Below are 20,511 nucleotides of genomic sequence, written 5' to 3' on the forward strand. Positions count from 1 at the left end.
TATAAGTGAAAGGCATTTATATAAAGACAGCATTTATTTTTGAAAATACTGCATAGATCTGGTCCTGGCCTTTGCTTAAAACTGTCACCTAACAAGTACAGGTAAAACGCATTCGCGAGACCATTTCACCCTCAGAAGTCATTAACTTCTGAATGAGAACTTGAGACATCAGGCAGGAATATCTCTGTTTTTTAAAAAAACTTTGGAAAACCTGCAGGAACGAACAATAGTTATTTAGAAGGTGACTCGTGTTTTCCACCTGTGGGTGCCAGTGGGGTGTGTGCTGAAACTGCCTCCAAGCTTTACAAACGCAACATCAATACCCTGCAGACACCTTACACGGCGCAGCCTCGCCAGACTCCTCCTTGGACAAAGGAGTCACTCAGTGGGATGTGTCTGTCTGCTTGACAAATGGATGAAAGGATTTCACTTCATGCATTTATAACACACTGTCCCACCGAGCAGGCTTCAGTGGCCTCAGGTTGACGAGGAGTCAGACAGGACAGGGAGAGGGCCAAGCAGGTAGGGCTAGTTCATAACTCCCACCATGGGGTAAGGCTGGGCGGGTGCCCGACTCCCACCACAGGGGAAGGCTGGGCTGGTGGCAGACTCCTACCACAGGGGAAGGCTGGGCTGGGGGCAGACTCCCACCACGGGGGAAGGCTGGGCTGGTGGCAGACTCACACCACGGGGGAAGGAAGGGCTGGTGGCAGACTCCCACCAAGGGGGAAGGAAGGGCTGGTGGCAGACTCCCACCAAGGGGGAAGGCTGGGCTGGTGGCAGACTTCCACCACGGGGGAAGGAAGGGCTGGTGGCAGACTCCCACCACGGGGGAAGGAAGGGCTGGTGGCAGACTCCCACCAAGGGGGAAGGCTTGGCTGGTGGCAGACTCCCACCACGGGGGAAGGCTGGGCTGGTGGTAGACTCCCACCACAGGGAAAGAATTGGCTGGTGGCAGACTCCCACCACAGGGAAAGGTTAGGCTGGTGCCTGACTCCCACCACAGGGAAAGGCTGGGCTGGTGCCCGACTCCCACCAAGGGGAAAGGCTGGGCTGGTGGTAGACTCCCACCACAGGGAAAGGCTGGGCTGGTGGCAGACTCCCACGACAGGGAAAGGCTGGGCTGGTGGCAGACTCCCACCAAGGGGAAAGGCTGGGCTGGTGCCCGACTCCCACCAAGGGGAAAGGCTGGGCTGGTGCCCGACTCCCACCACAGGGAAAGGCTGGGCTGGTGGAAGACTCCCACCAAGGGGAAAGGCTGGGCTGGTGCCTGACTCCCACCACAGGGAAAGGCTGGGCTGGTGCCACACTCCCACCCCGGGGAAAGGCTGGGCTGGTGCCAGACTCCCACCACGGGGAAAGGCTGGGCTGGTGCCAGACTCCCACCACGGGGAAAGGCTGGGCTGGTGCCAGACTCCCACCACAGGGAAAGGCTGGGCTGGTGCCAGACTCCCACCCCGGGGAAAGGCTGGGCTTGGGCCAGACTCCCACCACGGGGAAAGGCTGGGCTGGTGCCAGACTCCCACCACAGGGAAAGGCTGGGCTGGTGCCCGACTCCCACCACAGGGAAAGGCTGGGCTTGGGCCAGACTCCCACCACGGGGAAAGGCTGGGCTTGGGCCAGACTCCCACCACGGGGAAAGGCTGGGCTGGTGCCAGACTCCCACCACAGGGAAAGGCTGGGCTGGTGCCTGACTCCCACCACAGGGAAAGGCTGGGCTGGTGCCTGACTCCCACCACAGGGAAAGGCTGGGCTGGTGCCTGACTCCCACCACAGGGAAAGGCTGGGCTGGTGCCAGACTCCCACCAAGGGGGAAGGCTGGGCTGGTGACAGACTCCCACCACGGTGAAAGGCTGGGCTGGTGACAGACTCCCACCAAGGGGGAAGGCTGGGCTGGTGCCAGACTCCCACCACGGTGAAAGGCTGGGCTGGTGCCTGACTCCCACCACAGGGAAAGGCTGGGCTGGTGCCTGACTCCCACCCCGGGGAAAGGCTGGGCTGGTTGCAGACTCCCACCAAGGGGGAAGGCTGGGCAGGTGGTAGACTCCCACCACAGGGAAAGGCTGGGCTGGTGCCACACTCCCACCACGGCTAAAGGCTGGGCTGGTGCCAGACTCCCACCACGGGTAAAGGCTGGGCTTGGGCCAGACTCCCACCACGGGGAAAGGCTGGGCTGGTGCTCGACTCCCACCACGGGTAAAGGCTGGGCTGGTGCCAGACTCCCACCACAGGGAAAGGCTGGGCTGGTGCTCGACTCCCACCACGGGGAAAGACTGGGCTGGTGCCAGACTCCCACCATGGGGAAAGGCTGGGCTGGTGCCAGACTCCCACCATGGGGAAAGGCTGGGCTGGTGCCAGACTCCCACCATGGGGAAAGGCTGGGCTGGTGTTGGCTGTGGAAAAGCCTCTATATGATCTATATGAATGGTCTTGTTCAGTGAAAGGAGAGCAGCCTCATCTTTCACATTAGAGTGGTTTGAAATAGATAAAGCTAGACTTAGGAGTTTGACTGGCTTGGGGCACGGGGAACCGGTCGTCAAGATGCACAAGGCAGGAAGGTACTCTGCAGCAAGCCCCAAGTCAGTGCAGGTTAGATGAGCCTTTAGGCCTCTTCGGAAAAACAGGGTGGCAGCCATGTTCAGAGGTTGCTGGTAAAGGGACAGCACCTAGAGATCGGGAGTAACAGACACTATGAAGGGAATTTTATCCTGTGTATACAGGGTGGCTTTTTCCTACTCTTAACTTAAAAAATGCACAGGGAGGAAAAGGATGCAGTATCTGCCACTTTAGGCCCAATAAAACATATTCTGCAGAACATTCTTGCCAAACAGCATCGCTACAGAAGGAAGCGTCAAGAGCATAAAGACTGCAGGTTGCATCTGTATCAAAATGGATCCAGACCTATTTATCGTCAAGTGATGATTTGAGGTCGACCCAGAGCTCGGTGTCTAGACTATTCAGCACGATAGTTGTTTAGATCATGAGGCTGCTCTTGACAATGAGCACGTTAGCAGCGAACCAACCTCAACATCACAGACTTGGATGTCCACCAGGAGCAGAGCTGTTTCTCTCTTCCTGATCCCTTTTCAGATCTCTCTTTCTGGGAGTGGAGACCGATGAAAGTTCCACGCTCTTCTGAGTTTTGCTGGTCCTCCTGCAGGCCATGAAGATCAAACTTTTGTCTAGCCTTTAAAGTTCTTCTGGGCATCTTCCTGCAGGGTTCACAACCCTCTGGAGGAGAACTTTGCGGAAGACATGCAATGTAGACAGCGTATGGGTCAGTCTGTGCTTTCTTCCTCTCCTCCAGGAGGGGGCTTTAAAGAATAGGTGTCATCTTGTGAACAAAGAAAAACAAGGCCAGAAGAAGAACTGGAGTAATTACAACTGACCGGGCATGATGGGATATTGGTGGTGTGTGCTTTCTTAAATGAGCAGTGTCAGTTTTCCGACATTTGTAGGTTGCGGCCTGTCTAGCAACAATGCCTACTTTTCTCTCACTCTTCCATTAAAAAACGAGTGAGAAGGCTTTTCTTGTCACTTTTCTCAACCAAGTGATATTTTTATTATTTAAATAGTCCTCTTTTTTAAATAAAATAAATGGAATTTGGACAATGTAATCTGCAACACGTAGACAGTGAAGTTATTGTAAAAAGTGCCCTGGGACCCCACATTTGGGCAGGACACATCAGTGCTTATAATTTCAATGGCGAAGGAGAACTGGGGTTACTGGTACGTACCTTCTAGTTGAGTTGTGTTGGTCTGTGCATGGAGACACTAGTAGTCGTGGTCCTGGCAGTGGTGTCAAAGAGTTCCAGAAATTGATGATGTTTTCTCAAACTCTTCTTCGTCTAAGGAGATTTTGCTCTCCCATATCAGTCTAGAAGTAGAAAGGTGAAGCGTAGCTCAGCACGTGTTAGCCTGAACGAGAGGCTGTCCGACAGGTATATCGCTCTCCATAGGAGATATTGTGTTAATGAGGCTCCCCGAAAGGGAAGAGAACTGGCATTGGCAAAGCAAGGAGACGAGAGTGGCGTTGCCTGGGGGTCAGGCAACTGCTCCTGTGCCAGGAGAAGCTGTCCCGCTAATGTTCGGCATTACACTGGTGCCACCTTGAGCTGGGAAGACTTGGTCCCAAGGTAGCTGGAGCAATCTCTGTGGTCTTCAGTTCTGCAAAGCAAGGTATTGTAACTCATCTGAATTGAGGATGGATTACTGAATGCTTATGACTAACCTACGCGAACGTAAGGGAAGTGGGAGAGTCAATACAAAACGGCAGAAGATTGTAGAAAGAGAGTACATAGGAGCCCTCGAAAATTCAGGTCGGTCTCACTTTGGGGTATCAGGAAGCGCTGTCTGAAGACAGCTTTCCTCCTCTCAAAAAATTCTGCACCAAGTGGGAGCTATACTGGACGACAGGTATGAGGATTCCCAAGCTACAGGTGTCTTGCCAGGGTGGAACCATGACAGAAAATCCCTTACAGGGAGCTGGACTCCATTCACGGGTGCAAATCTCAAGAACCACTAGAATAAACTAAGACTCGGTCTCTTGTATCATACTCAGATGAGGGGGGAAAGCTAGTCATCTTGAAACAGTGTTCTACAGTAATGCATATAGGAGAGAGTGGCTCTCTCGAACCCACAGTGCGACAACACCATGGCATTTTTTTGCCCAGATAGAGAGCTGGACTGAACAGACTGAGTCTAGAGCCGAGGAGGTTTTGGTCCCTGAAATCCCTTCTAGTCTGGGGAGAATGGTGGCACACTGAGGGACCTTTATAGAGGAATCTTGCTGAGCAAGTTACCGTGGCCTAACCTCCACTACATTCTTCTGAGGGTCCAGTGAGAGTGGCTGGAGCCTATGCTCACCTCTCGACTCCCTTAAAGGTGGAATCATTCAGGGCATGGCTATCCCTCTCTGCATGCACATCAGGCAGCCCGGGAAGGATCCCTTACTGAAGGCGGCATGCGCCGAATGACTGCTCCCACACCTAGCGCCGGGACACCTCACCTGAGGTAGCTGTTCACGCTTTATAAGCATCTGTATTATTATTATTATTAGATGCAGAGGCTATGTGGATCCGATGCTATAAACACCAGGCTGCTTCACATGCCTGTGTCAAAGCAACAGTGTGGCAAAATAGCGACTCAAACAAAGGAGAGGAAAATGAGTAAAAGCAGAAAAGTTTCAGAGAGAAAAACAAGGTCCACCTAGGTAGTCACAGGGTGCCAGAGGCAAGATCTGAACTACACTGATGGCAAGAAAGAGTTCAACTGGTGAAATGCGTCCACATGAGACCGAATGGCGACTACCTGTGCATGACGTACACCATTTGCATGTACTGCGCCTTTGGAGGATTCATCCCCTATACCAGATTCTCGATCGGTTTTCCCGCAGGACCCAGTAGACATCTCTGTCTACATACCATATCAGATTCCTGCTCTGTCGGCGGAATCGAGTAAACCAACCCTTTTTACACAAACACTAACACAGCATTCGTTGTCACTGATCGCACGCGACGGGTACATTTCCAATGATTGTACCCAAGACCATGAGTCACTTTCATCCAAACGCTACGATGTTCCTCGCCTACTATGAGATACCTCTTACCATGACCATAGTACTCAACACTTCATGGTAACACGCCCCACCCCCGTCCTGATGAAGACCCCCCCAGCAAGGCACCATCCTTCCATATATATCATTGATTGTATTTTCTTTCGGAAGCATGATGTACATAGAACAAGTTTGAACCATTAGTCCTTGATTTGTGAATCAAATTATTGCATTGTATATTAAGGTCGGTAGACCCTTGTTATGTCACTTTTCTAACCACCCTACACTCCCTCCTACACCACCACCTTCCCTACCTGTTTTCCCTTCTGGGGCACAAAATACGTTGAACTTTTGCATATAAAAAAAAAGCCTGTGACAAAATGTACCTACACATTGTGATTAAATAACAATGTTGTCACTATTTCGAGATTTATGTTTCTAACTACTTATTTTGTATATTCTTTCAAACTTTCTGCGTTCTGGGACCCCTCGTCTCTGTACTATTTGCATGCACTGGGCATGCAAATCCATATTAAAATGGTATAACAAACTGTGAAGGAAATTTCTGGGGCTGCCACTAAGGGGTGCCAGGACTCCTGGGTTGCGATGCGAATGGGCAGGAGCCAGAATTTAGCATTAACACTTCTGTACTTACTCAATCAGATTAGAAAATAAATGCACGCATGCCTGATTCGTACTGTTGATGATGCCTTGCTTGTTTCAGATGTAATCACACCCCTTTGCATAGTTGTGTCCTGTACAGGTATGCATAGTATGTGCAGTGTAACTAAAGTATCCAGAGATCACTTGTCTCCCAATCTCAAATCAAAAAGTAACTGCCCTGAGGCAAGGCGAGTTAAAAGAGCAATGAAGCTGAAGCTCAAGAGAACAGCAACTCCGTTTGTGCACACAGCGTGGGGGCTAGAATGGAGCTCAGGCAATGGAGAATGCTGGCTGGGCATTGAAGCATTTGATACGAAAGATGTGCTGCACATAGCTGTGCGTTGGTAAGGCCCGGATTTTTAGATAGCATACAAATATGGAATGTGGTAGTGCTAGGATACCCTACACATTGCTGACAAGACGGTTGCCACCGGGATTGTCCTATGTGGCATCCATCACACCGTACGTCACTTACCATCAAGCACAATTAACGCCTGTGCTCCTTACCACCAATTAATGAGTTTGCATGACTCAAATGTGGTCTCAGAAGTGGGATATTCAAGAATTATGATGCAAAAAGTAGTTACGTAGGACATTTGATTGAAAAAGTAGTAGCGAGTGCGCAAACATCATTTATCCAGAAGATTGCACATTAAATGTGACAGAGAGGGTCAACGATTGCCATTACTGGTACCATTTGCCAAAGGCAGCATATATATATGTTTAAATCTAGAGAGAGGAAGGGATTTGTGTGCCACTTCTTTACATAAGGATAATCAGAGATGGTTTATTCTTGATTTCTCCACTCTGATTCCCTATTCGTGCTCCGTAGCACCAGCTCAACACAGCGAACAGGAAAAATGAAGATTAGGGGAATCATGGTAGGCCAAAAACTTACGATGAGCAGGAGATGCTTACCGCAGGATCATTATTTCACTTTACTTCACCATTTACTGGCAATTATGCCAGCAGGCCACAATTTCCAGGGGCCACACTGATGCTCAAGGGGAACATTCTTTTAACTGTAAAGTCACACTCAGAGAGCTGGTTACAGGATTTCCTCTTCCTATACCCCGCAAGTCTTTATGCGACACTGACCCTTCTAGAACATGTCATTATTACCATTTCTTTATTTGCAACATCTGCCAAAAACGAATCACTATAAAAATAAAAAAGTTGTTACAACAGATGAACTTCAAATCAACTTGTGCTATAAAAACAATTTCCAACTGATCAATGAGTCTTATGACAAAAATAAAATACAAAACAAGTTAAATACCACAGTAAACTTAAAATACACAAACATAAAATCCCTCCCCATTTATCAACAGTAACCAATTAAAAAATAAAACAGCAAATCATAAAGTAGGCAGAACTAGACATCCCCTTCCATAACATAACAACCTCCTTACAATGTCAAATGCTTTCCCTTTAAGAAGCCGTTGTCTCATGTCAGCCAGGAAACCATTACGCTGGCCAAGTCACTAGTCTCGCTAACCAAGAGTCACCACTAACGGCAGCAGGAGTGTAACCCAACAGTACAAGAACCCAAGTCAGACCCCCCCCTCCTGAACCAATTAAAATGTCTCTCCAGATCTACCCATTGAGGTAACTCCATCCGGTAGCGGCAGCCCTCCTGCAATCATCTCTTGGAGTAGGAGATGAGACTGTGGAGAGGAATGCAGCCAATGTGCTCCTGCTTACCGCGAGGTCTGGCTGTGGTCAGCTATCAACCTTCGGTGTTCAGTCGTAAATGAACCATACGCAAGACCATACTGAATGATCCCTTCAAGATCTGCACGGCTCTGACAACTACAAATGATTTCCTCTTTTGTTCAGTTAAGAGGGGTGGGGGCTTCCCGAGAGACAGCTCTGGAATTTTGCACCTGCTTCAACTTGGTCTATAGTATTTCTGTAGCCAGTGTAGTGCTCACTTTTCCATAGCTCCAAGATATTTCTCAAATGTTGTTTACAGCGAAAAAAGTTGCGCAGAGCGTCGCCACTCAATTCATTGAAAGCAACAGTGTTCACACTTTAAATCGGAGAAGCAGACAACACTTATACTTCTTTGGGTGGTCTTTGCAAAGTATGCAATGTCCTATTTTGGGGTAAGTCAATACTAAGAACTCCCAACTTTAAGACACTGAGGCCTTGTGACCAAAAGATTTAGCAAGCATGACAATTTGGGCAAGTATGGAAGCCTAGGCTAGAACTGGAGTCCCTTGATACAGCATCTGACAATTACCAGACTACATCTCCTAGTTTCCCTTGTCATACAAATTACACCTCGTGTAATGTGCTCTCTTGCTTTGAACCAATGGTATTATGGTAGTAAAAGTAAGAAATGGGCATGAAGAATCTTAGACACCCGTAGAAGAAAAGGAAATAACTTCCTGGTGGGAATGTGATCAGCACACCTGAAAATAAAAACAAAGACATCACAATATATAAATAAATAACAAGCATCCCAAACTCGTCAACCATGGGACTCCCTTTTCCTTTGGGCAGCCATGGTCAGCTTCATCTTTTCTGATAACCACGTTTGGATTGTCCTCCCCCCCCAATGAGGCACCTACCATCAGAGTGCCCATGCGGTAGGTCACTGGGCAGAGGAGCAGATATTTTCTAATTAGGTTACCTGAGGGAGGTGGAAAGGAAATGGTGGATATTGTTTAAAGCCAAAGGGAACTATTTTAAATACAAATGTTGAATGACAGGGAAAATACTGGCTTGTCTCTACTAATGTGCACATGACAAAATCATTTTTTTCTAAAAAGACAACTCAAGGTTACACTTATCTACCCGACAACGGGAAGCCCTCCAAAGTATCCATTGATGCGAGAAAGGGATGCATCCCTTATGATGCAGGACAACAAGTCCCATAAGGATTTTAAGTTCATTTGACAGTTTCTTATTGTGTACGAGATCCCACCGCATGCAGATCAACCTACTACAAACGCAGTGGGGACTGGTGGATTTGGTTCCAGGAAAGTTGCAATTCGTGGAGCTGCTTTCTAACGCAAGCAGGCAGATGTGCTTTACTCAATGTGGAAAGGGGACAACCCTTTCATAGCTTAAGTAGGGAAAAGGCATTAACCAACTTCAACCATCTGTCAGCGACAACGATTAGAACTTGTCTCAACACACAATCACAGAAGAGATTTGAAGGTTTCAGCAGGTGACATTAAGCTAGTTTAAGCAACTAAACATCCACGTACGCCAGAGAGCTTTAGGATAGAGTGTCTTCTGCTTCTCGACAGACCTAAGATAAAGAAAAGTATCCATACCAAGAAGAGCTAAACTCTGAGCTGTGAAGACTTCAATAAACCATATGGTCGTCTTCTCAACCTTCCTAGGGTACCTGGGATGTAAGCAGAAAGTACAGCAAGAGACCGGCAACCTTAAAGTGAGTAAGACAGTTCTCTTTGTGAGAAATGATGCGTGCTCTACCCCACCACCCACCTTGCTATTACCCACCACCTATTTCTCACACCTTCTGTTAATAGCTACATAAGCCATTCGTAGTTGGTACAAGACATCGAGAGCAAGCTTAGTTTGCTATTTCAAGGAAAGATGTGCTTGCTAGCGATACAAACAAAGCATGCTCACAATCCTCAATGAGTTTTAAGAATGTATTTTGGGGCAACGCGTTTTGACCTTGCAGTCTTCTCCACAGCCTAAGCATGCTTTGTTTGGATCGCTACGGAGCACAACTTTCCTTGGGGGAAATATATATATATATATACACACACATACACATATACACACCTTCTCCCCATAGGCCCTTATTATCAATGTAAAATTTACATTACAGAACGCTCTATTTAGAAGCATCATTGTCAGTTCAACAGGCAATCTTGGTTTCTTGCGGTGTCCCGGCGAGTCCGTTTTGTTGAGGAGTCTTTCTGTGGCCTCCTGTCATGACATTGCATACATGGAATTTTCCTTTCAAGGAAATAGTCGCTATTTCTACATTGAGTCCATTGGAGTTGGTTATCAGAAGTTCTTTCGGGTCTCCATGTGTGTGAAATTCTTCCACCTCATTTAGGATTTGAGTTCAATGTCTAGGTCATGGAGCAAATATGCCTTTGATGCATGAACATGCACAGCTAGGTCAAGTTTTGGTTATGTCAAAGTAGCAAGAAGGTCCTCGGCACAAAATAACATTGCCAGTGCTTGCTTTCCTTTGACCTGTCAAAGACTCACCCACAGCTTCATCAGTAGGCGAGAGGTTCACACCGATCACCTTTAGACCACTTTTGGGTTCCACCTGTTGCTTCTTGAGCGCGAAGGCTGCCTAAGCACTACCCAATTTCCTATGTATCAGTGGAGCTGTTCAAGGGTTGGGCCTAGTCTTGCAGGCGGGGGAGCACACAGAGCAGTAGTTATGAAACTATGCCTTGTTTTCAGTGCCACTTCTGCGCATTTGATTCTGTGCCTGTTAGCAAATGCATGATACCCACCTCACTCTGGTAACTACAGCGTCACTCTCAGAGGACATCGGGAATCTGTAAATTCGACGTATCTACACATATACAGCCAACTGTGTTCTTTTGTGTAGCGCACACACCAGAACCAACAAAAATGTATCTCCTAGAGGTAAGAGTCTTTACTCCTGTATATGAGAAAGGAGGGCTGGAAGATGAATGCTTCCACAGTTTAATGGCCAGCAGAAGGAAGGTCTCGTCTCCCACCATTCCTTTATATCAGACAGCCTGTGGCCTTACGCATGTCCATCTTCCAGTTGTCCCTTTTTCTCATCTTCCACATATAGTGATATGTTCACTGTATGAACGGCAGAGGCTATGGGCACTGTCCTGGGGTGCACCCTCGTGAAGGTGGGGCTGTCGGGTCGGTGGTGCGGAAAGGTGGTGCTGCTAGTGGTGCGGTTGTCCCGCTCCTTGCGCAGGAACGGGGGGACTGTGGAGCTCTTGATCTCTATCATGCGTGTGTCCATGACCTCACAGTCAATCTGCATCATCATCTCGATGTCTTGGGTTGAGTTGTAGAGGCTCTCTGTGGGCCAAAAGGAAAGAAGAGACGTCAACAGAGAGAAATAACTAAGGCCAGGACTTTTCTGGTCTTTAGCGCAAGCCTCACTAAAAAACAACATTGTTTCTCGCGACACGGCCAGCACTAAATACCTCTTAACAGGACTCACAAATCAATCACTAAAATCCAAGTACTCTTCGATGAAGTGGCCCATTCTCGGCTGGATATGCCCTTCACCGATCCAACATTCACACACCCTACCTTCTTGTGGTAGGACATGGTCATCTCACAATACCAGTAGCACTAAGGTCTCTTAAGACCCTCTTTCACCCTGTACTCCAGTATATACCAGCGCTGTTAAGTGTTTGTGAAGCTTGACTTGAAGCATCTGCTGCTCTGTCTGAAACCTTACCAGTCACCCAAGTCCTCAAGCTTCTACCCACTGCCCCCCTTAGTTCACTCAGTGTCAGAGTTCAGGAAGGACTATATCTCCTTAAGGCAGGGCAAAGGTAGATGCAAGAATGACACAAGAATGCAAAAGAAACTCTCCACCCTGCACAGCCCCCTTTTAAGTCAATATCAAGGTCCAATTCACAAGGTGCTTAACAGAAAGTGTCTGCTTTCAAGATCAGCTGGTCTACCTCCAAGAAGCCTGCTCCTCCAGAGTGGTGTCCGCCCTTACACCATCTATCTCTAGATGCTGCTGTGTATTTGGAATGTTTTACTACACACTTTTGTCTATTGCAACCAGACAGAAAGAACAAAAGCTTACAACTACAAACACTCATCACTTCTGGCATGTCATTCCTAACCTCACAGGCTAATGTTCTCTTCTGCTCCAAAATAAAACAACAAGATTTATAAAGTGTGATATGAATTTGACCCACTTTACATCGCATTGTCAACTTATGGCTATACTATGCTATAAAACCATTTAAAATCAAGGAAGAAAGGCCCTTATGGCATAATTGTGCTCGAATTAATATTCTTTAGTTAATGTATCATTTCAGCAGTGCCTTCAAAGACAACAACCATCTTGAAGCTAAGCCAGTAGAATTACAGATCAACTAATGCCACCTGGGTATCTTCTAATAAACTGCCTAGATAAACAAATGATGGACAGAATGCTGAATAAATCATACATTCACCCCCAGTCAAGATATCTGGGTTAAATCCATCGTTCTTTTGCTCACATTGCCACTCCAGTTTAGACTGGGGAAGAATGTGGAACCTGTGGTCAGAGCCGGATGCAACAGAGTCTGCAGGCCCAGAAGGAAAAGACATTACCAAGCCCTTCCATCCCTCGTGTTCATTCTACGGATTTGAGGCTGGATGGCACAATGCATTCAGTCTCTGCACTGTTTATGAAAAGCTCTATTTGCGCAAGAGCAACCTACGAGAAGCCTGAGCTGCGTGTCCATAGCTAGAAAGCTTGGCACAAGCTCCACCTCAGACAGACATCACTCCCAACTTCACAAGGGACCTCAATACATGGCTCTTCGATACGCCTCCTCCTTGATGGACTGGACCCTGCGCCTTCCCAACCCAGCGCCTTGAGACCCAGACGGGTGAGTAGTCGTGCTCATCAAACCGATGATTGATAATGGGCAATGGCTGGTTCCTGTGGGTGGTGGGCAGAAAAAGATGGACTAAGATGTGGCCTTGAGGTTTACTGGATGTGGCTGAGGTTCACTGGAATATTCCACCTATCACTTTTTTGTCATCTCACTGTGATGTTCTATAGGTGTCAGGTGTGCACAGATGTGCCGCACCCGCACAGTGACACAGGACTCAAGCTACACCACCCCACTGTGACTTACTTAGCCCCAAACAAGTCTGGGGATGCTTGCTCCCTTCTCAGGGTCCTGGCCTGGTAGTGTGGGCTGTATTTTGAGCAAAACCAAGGTTGATATATGGGGATTCCAGGCTGAGGAGGCATGGTGGGCCTGTTTTATATTTTCTTTTTCAATGTATATATTTTACATGCTGCAACCTCTTTACTTAAACAATGCAGAGTATGGCCCTCACCACTACACCCTAACATCTCCGCCCACCTCAGCAGGTGTGCGCAAAAAGTAAATGCAGAAACACATCTAGGTGCAAAACAGATTTCAGGTGCAAAGTAAGCAGTAAAGTGGTGTCACATTTAGCAGGAAAAATCTTATTTAGATGCAAAATTGCTTGAAATGCAACGTAAGCATGAATATCTAAACACTTTTAGGAGCAAAATATACCTCGACTGCAGTGCATAACCCTGCGCCGCAACTGGAAGAACTCTTTAGGCAGGTGGACTAACACTGCTAATAGATAATAGGTACTTCAAAACTCCACTGACCAGATTTTAAACGTGAATGCTACTTTATCAAGCAATGACTGAAGCAGGGTGGCACAAATCACCTCTCTTTGTATGTTTAGGTCTCGCCTGCGACAACGCATACGCTGCATGCTCTTTCGCTTGCAAGAGATATTTGATACTACATGAGTCCCATAGCCTAACATTTGTTGGCTTCGCTGTCAGTCTTATTTGCTGCCTTCTAATTGGCCAGCATGTGCTGGCTTTACTTTTGGCTGGAGCATAGACCAGGTACTGATCGCTTTAGCTTGATTGCTGAACTGCAGATCGAGCTGTGATTGAGGTATAATTTTTATTTTTTCTTCTTCCCTATTATTCTTGTTAAACCTATTGGCATTTGTAGTTTTGTTTTACTATTCCACAGGCCCTTCAAATTAGTCCTTTTCTGCTTTGAAATGGATGTTTATTGTGGCAACAGATGTGATCTGCTATTAAAAGTTTTTTGACTAAGACATGAAAATTGCAGTAATTGCCTTTTTTATTGATAGGATTTGTTATCAAATTACCTATTTGTTTTCTTTTTCACGCATGGGGGGATTAACTGATTTGCACAGAATCACAGGTGTGTTGTTAGGAAACCTAACAAGCATTGCCAAGGCCAAAAGTTGTCTTTTTTAAAAAACACATTAGCACCAGCTGTATCATAGCGCTTTTAAAAATCAGTTTTAGCCACAATGTAAAGCATTCAGATGCTGTACAGCACAGCTAGAAGACATTGCCAAAGCCAAAAGCTCTCATAGGTGAGATTTATTGGCTTTGCCAATACTTGTTTTAGTGTAAATGACCTAAACCTGAAAATAACTAAAACCGTGGGTACGTAGACCTCAAAAAGACGATGGAAGTGAAATGAAACCAGAAATACAAGACGGCAGGGAGAGAGAGCATGAAAGAGATAAAAAGTGAAAAAGTGAAGAAAAAAAATCACAAAATGTATGTCTAGTGAATGCTGGTTTAGGGAGACAGGTGGGGAAAACTGGCCAGCAAGTAGACACAACAGCGGGACACACGCAAGGGAATGCACCCAAGCATGAGAGATGGCAGATTTGGCACTGACAGGGACGGAATGCCCGGGCTATCAGCACTGTCACACCACAGCTACACCTTAGGTTTGTTGCCATAACAAACTCAACAACAAGGCAGGAGCCTTCCACCAGCTCTGACACAAGGAGGGGGGCACCCACTGTCTTAACCAGAGCGGAGTGGGGCACACCCGCAGACAGAAACAGGAGCGGGGAGAGCACCTACCACCTGTTCATCAACTGGTGTGGAAGTGGAGGTGATGGGTTTAGCGACCATCCAATAAGCCAGGCAGGGGGAGACCCGACCTACTGGATAAAGAAGGGGGGAGCACCCACTGACAACATGGGAGAGGGGGAGCACCTGCTGACTGAACGGGTGGGAGCGCCCACTGACTGAATGGGTGGGGAGGGGGAGCGCCCACTGACTGAATGGGTGGGGAGGGGGAGCGCCCACTGACTGAATGGGTGGGGAGGGGGAGCGCCCACTGGCTGAACCAGGGAATGGGGAGCAGCCACTAGCTGAACCAGGCACGGGGGAGCAGCCACCAGCTGAACCAGGCATGGGGGAGCAGCCACCAGCTGGACCAGGCAAGGGGGAGCAGCCACCAGCTGAGCCAGGCAAGGGGGAGCAGCCACCAGCTGAGCCAGGCAAGGGGGAGCAGCCACCAGCTGAACCAGGAAAAGTGGGCAGCCACCAGCTGAACCAGGGAAAGTGGGCAGCCACCAGCTGAACCAGGGAAAGGGGGCAGCCACCAGCTGAACCAGGGAAAGGGGGCAGCCACCAGCTGAACCAGGGAAAGGGGAAGCCATCAGCTGAACCAGGGAAGGGGGGGGAGCCACCAGCTGAACCAGGGAAAGGGGAAGCCACCAGCTGAACCAGGGAAGGGGGAACAGCCACCAGCTGAACCAGGCAAGGGGGGGCAGCCACCAGCTGAACCAGGGAAGGGGGAACAGCCACCAGCGGAACCAGGGAAAGGGGAGCAGCCATCAGCTGAACCAGGGAAGGGGGAGGAGCCACCAGCTGAACCAGGAAAGGGGGAGAAGTACCCACCAGCTCAAATGAAGAGGAGCACCAACTGACTAAACAATCGGGGTGCACCCACGACTAAATCAGGGAAGGGGACGACCCCGGACTGAAGTAGGGGGTAGTAGCACACACCAATTGAATCTGGAAAAGTGTAAACCGACTAACAGAACCCGGGCCTAAACCTGGAGGAGAAAGAGCCCACCGACAACCACTGGCAGAAGCACCCCCCCAACTGCATGAAACAGAGAGGGGGGGAGCACCCACCAACAAATAGTGGGGGAAGCGCTGACAGACTGTACCGGGGTGGTGGAGCGGCGACAGACTGTACTGCAGGGGAGCGCCCCCAGACTGTACGCGGGGGTGGGGTCGCTGACAGACTGTACCGCGGAGGGGAGCGACTACTGACTACCTGGGAGGGAGGGGGGAGAGGGGGAGGGACCACCGACTGTACCAGGGAGGGGGGAGAAGCTACCACCAACAGTACCGGGGAGGGGGGGAGCGGCCACCTACTGTACTGGGGGGGGCGACCACCGACTGTACCCAGACCACCGACTGTACCGTGGGGAAGTGGGGGGCAACAAGTCAAGTCAAGTCGAGGATTTGTATAGCGCACTACTCACCCAGAGGGTCTCAAGGCGCTTGAGGGGGGGGGGGGGGTTGGCGGGTGGGGTCCGGGTTTCGTTACTTATCGAATAGCCAAGTTTTGAGTTGTTTTCTGAAGGAGAGGTGGTTCTGTGTAAGGTGGAGGTGGGTGGGGAGGGAGTTCCAGGTTTTGGCCGCTAAGTAGGAGAATGATCTTCCTCCCATGGTGGTTCTTCGGATGCGTGGAATCGCGGCGAGGGCTTGATTGGATGATCGTAATTGGCGCATGGGGGTGTAGAAGGTCAGGCGCGTGTTGAGGTATTTGGGTCCCAGGTCGTAGAGGGCTTTGTGTGCGTGGGTGATGAGGCGGAACGTTATTCTCTTGTTGAAGGGGAGCCAGTGAAGGTCTCTCAGTTGACCGGATATGTGATTGTGGCGGGGTATGTCTAGGATGAGTCGGGCGGAGGCGTTCTGAATGCGTTGGAGTTTATTCTGTAATTTGGCTGTGGTTCCGGCGTATAGGGTGTTTCCGTAGTCCAGTCGGCTTGTGACGAGTGTTTGGGTGACCGTCTTTCTTGTTTCGGTGGGGATCCAGCGGAAGATCTTTCTGAGCATACGTAGGATGTTAAAGCATGATGATGAGACGATGTTGACTTGTCTGGTCATCGAGAGGGAGGAGTCTAGAATGAATACCAGGTTGCGGGCGTGGTCCGTTGGTTTGAGTGCGCTGCCCAGGGCCAGTGGCCACCATGAGTCGTCCATTGCGGAGGGGGATGATCCTAGGATGAGGACTTCCGTCTTGTCAGAATTCAGTTTTAAGCGGCTGTTCTTCATCCACTCGGCTACGTCTTTCATCCCTTCGTGTAGGTTAGTTTTGGCGGTGTTTGGGTCTTTGGTGAGGGAGAGGATCAGCTGTGTGTCATCGGCATAGGAGATGATGTTGAGGTTGTGCTGGCGTGCGATGGAAGCGAGGGGGCTCATGTAGACGTTGAAAAGGGTGGGGCTGAGTGAAGATCTTTGAGGTACCCCGCAGATGACTTTGGTGTTCTCTGACCTGAAAGGGGGAAGCGGACTCTCTGAGTTCTTCCGGCGAGGAACGAGATGATCCGGTCCAGTGCTTTTCCTTGTATCCCGACGTTTCTGAGGCGTTGTAAAAGGGTGCTATGACAGACTGTGTCAAACGCTGCGGAGAGGTCCAGGAGGATGAGGGCAGCTGTTTCTCCGTTGTCGAGTAGTGTTCGGATATCGTCTGTGGCTGCGATGAGGGCGGTCTCGGTGCTGTGTTTGGCTCGGAAGCCGGACTGTGAGGGGTCGAGGGAGTCGTTGGACTCGAGGAAGGCGGCAAGCTGACTGTTGGCGGCCTTCTCTATGACTTTGGCAGGGAAAGGGAGGAGCGAGATGGGGCGGTAGTTCTTAAGTTCAGTGGGGTCTGCTGTGGGTTTCTTCAGTAGGGCATAGAGTTCGGCATGTTTCCAGCTTTCCGGGAAGGTAGCGGTGTTGAGGGAGCAGTTGATGATATCCCGGAGATGAGGTGCGATGATGGAGTTGGCCTTGTTGAAGATGTGGTGGGGGCATGGGTCGGTTGGTGATCCGGAGTGAATGGAGTTCATCAAGCGGATGGTGTCTTCGGTGCTGATTGGGTCCCAGGCGCCAAGGGTGGTGTTGGGGGGCTTCAGTTCGGTGGTGGTAAGGGGGGTGGACTGGTCGCCGAAGCTGTTGTGTATGTCAGCGATTTTGCTGTGGAAGAATGAGGCTTGTGAGTTGCAGAGGTCTTGAGAGGGAGTGATGTCATTGGAGCCGGTGCTGGGATTGGCCAGTTCTTTGACGATGCTAAAGAGTTCTTTGCTGTTGTGGGCGTTGTTGTCGAGTCGCTCCTTGAATGCTGATTTCTTGGTGGATCGGATCAGCTGGTGGTGTTTGCGGGTGGCTTCCTTGAGGGCGGTCATGTTGTCTGTGGTTGGGTTTTTTCGCCAGGCTCTCTCAAGGGTGCGGCAGTTCTTTTTGGAGTTCTTGAGGTCGTCATTGAACCAGGAGGCTTTTTTGCTTCCTGGTTTGTTGTGATGGTTTTTCAAGGGTGCTAATTCGTCGGCGCAGAGGGTGATCCATTGTGCGAGATTGATGGCTGCTTGGTTTGGGTCCGATGGTTTGGCGGGATGGTTATTGTTTAGCGATGTGGTGAGCTGGTCGGTGGTAATTTTGTTCCAGTTTCTGCGGGGGACTTGTTGTGGGTGGTGGTGGGTCGTGGTCTTTCCGAAGTCGAAGTGGACGCAGCTGTGGTCCGTCCAGTGGAGTCCTGTGGCGTGAGAGAAGGAGATGTGCTTGCTGGAGGAGAAGATTGGGTCGAGCTTGTGTCCGGTGTGGTGGGTGGGGGTGTTTACCAGTTGTTTAAGTCCGAGATTGGCGAGGTTGTCCAGCAGGGTGTGGTGTTGCTGTCGTTGTTCTTTTCCAGGTGGAAGTTGAGGTCCCCTAGGAGAATGTAGTCCTCGGAGGGGAGGGCGTGTGGGCTGATAAAGTCAGTGATTTCTTCGCTGAATTGAGTGCGGGGTACTAGTGGCCTGTAGATGAGGGTGCCTCTGAGTGTGGTCTTGGGGTCGGTGTGTATCTGGAAGTGGAGGTGTTCGGCGGCGGTGAGAGTGTCGTTGGCGCTATTAGTGATGCGGATGGTGTTCTTGTGGACGATGGCGATGCCTCCTCCTGTTTGGTTGATGCGGTCTGTTAGAAACGGGACCCTGGCCGGCCAAGACTCGCGTCGAGGTCAGTCAGGGATCGCCAGTTCTAAGTGTCAGGGCAAGGGAGTCACACGCCAAGGCAACCCCCACTCGCCCTCTAGGTAACGTGGCGCGAGCAGTCAAGGCTAAACTTGGAGGCGATGTAAGTTAAGTATTTGCGCACGCACCCCAGCAACAACACCCAAGGCCCACCACAAAGAAACACTCCACACAAGGTTATGTAAAAATAGCCTTTGTATTATAAAAATATACATCAGATAAAACACACATCTTATTACACTGTGCCAATCAGGCACGGGCGGAATTTACAAGGGATATTTGTACAGGACAGGGCCACCTGGACCACTGTCAAGGGTATCACTTTTAGAAATAGCACTTTTTAGATCATAGGATTATCACTGTAGCACAAAAATAACATACAACCAGTAATCACTGGTAACCAGGGTCTCACTAGCACCACCTGCACTAAGGAGAAAACAACCACCTATGTATCACAATACCTGTAGGGGTGTAAAAACAGAACACATGATGCAATGCATAACATTCATTCAGAGGTGTAAAGGCACATGACGCATACGCAATACATTCAGCGGTGCAGAATCAATAACCATTACCCCATACTCACAAGTCACCACCTGTGACTGTCCCGGTGTCCCAATGTCAGGGCCTAAACGTGGCAGTTGTCCACTAAGTGCTGGACAACTGGAGCAGGTAAAGTTAACACAAAGTTGGAGCCTCTCTGGGCTCAAGGAACCACCACTGTGGCACTGGTGAGCCTCTCTCAGGCTCTTAAACAAGAAAGGGTGCTGCTGAGCCTCTCAGGGCTCCAGCAACTGGGCAGGTGCAGCCTCGCTGGGCTGGGGGGTCCCTCGCTCTGGGGACCCAACTCACAAATAAATGCCCCTTAAGAGCCTCGCAGGCTCCTGGACGAAATGCCCCTCAGAGCCTCTCTGGGCTCGGTAAACAAATAGCTCCTGGGGCCTCGGGGCTCCCCAACCCTGGGGGGGGCTTGGGGTGCACGTCGGAGCGGCCCTCTACCAACGGGGCCGCTCGAGGAAACAAAGAGAATCCGCCCCCGCACTCACCGGGACTTCACTGGTGCTGCGGGGGGCGGGAACCACTGCCGGCTGCTTCCACACTCACCGGCTGTCTGGCGCTGCCGCTGGGCCGCGGGCGGGGCTCCTCTCCTCTTGTCCTGGGGCCCCAACCAGACGTGGCAGGCTCTGCTCCTTCTCTCTCGTCCCGGGGCTCCCCTCTCCACTCGGGGAGCCTCGGGGACCCGGCCGGCAGCTTCTCGGCTGCGAGGGGCGGGACTTCCGGGTTGCCTGTCTCGGGCCGCGCTGCAATTGGTCAGCCGGCCCAGTGCTTCCGGGTCGCCGCGGGCAGCGCGGCGGCTCGCTTCCTAGGCAGGCAGGCGGCTTCCCAGGATCCGAGGAGTGGGCTCCCTCGTGCATCCAATAAATCACGGACCTGGGCAATGCCGGGTGGGCACCGGCCTTCACGAACAAAGCGCTCCCAAGCGCTATAAAGGCCAGTAAGGCGCTCCCAGCGCTAAGGTGGCAAATAAAGCGCTACTAAGCGCTGGGTCACCA

At 50.0% G+C, this 20,511-nt stretch overlaps 1 protein-coding gene across 1 annotated transcript in view; it reads right to left on the reverse strand.

The window, feature by feature from the left end:
• Positions 1 to 7,329: 7,329 nt before the first annotated feature.
• The window catches only part of ATF6B (activating transcription factor 6 beta), a 309,902-nt gene continuing 296,720 nt past the window's right edge, over positions 7,330 to 20,511 (reverse strand). Inside the window, exon 16 of the mRNA XM_086924544.1 lies at positions 7,330 to 11,233. Coding sequence (XP_086780670.1) covers positions 10,941 to 11,233 — 293 coding nt within the window. The 3' untranslated portion in view covers positions 7,330 to 10,940. The remainder of the gene's footprint in view (positions 11,234 to 20,511) is intronic.

The sequence above is a fragment of the Lissotriton vulgaris genome, chromosome 5 (genome assembly GCF_964263255.1).
Source record: "Lissotriton vulgaris chromosome 5, aLisVul1.2, whole genome shotgun sequence".
NCBI lineage: Eukaryota > Metazoa > Chordata > Amphibia > Caudata > Salamandridae > Lissotriton > Lissotriton vulgaris.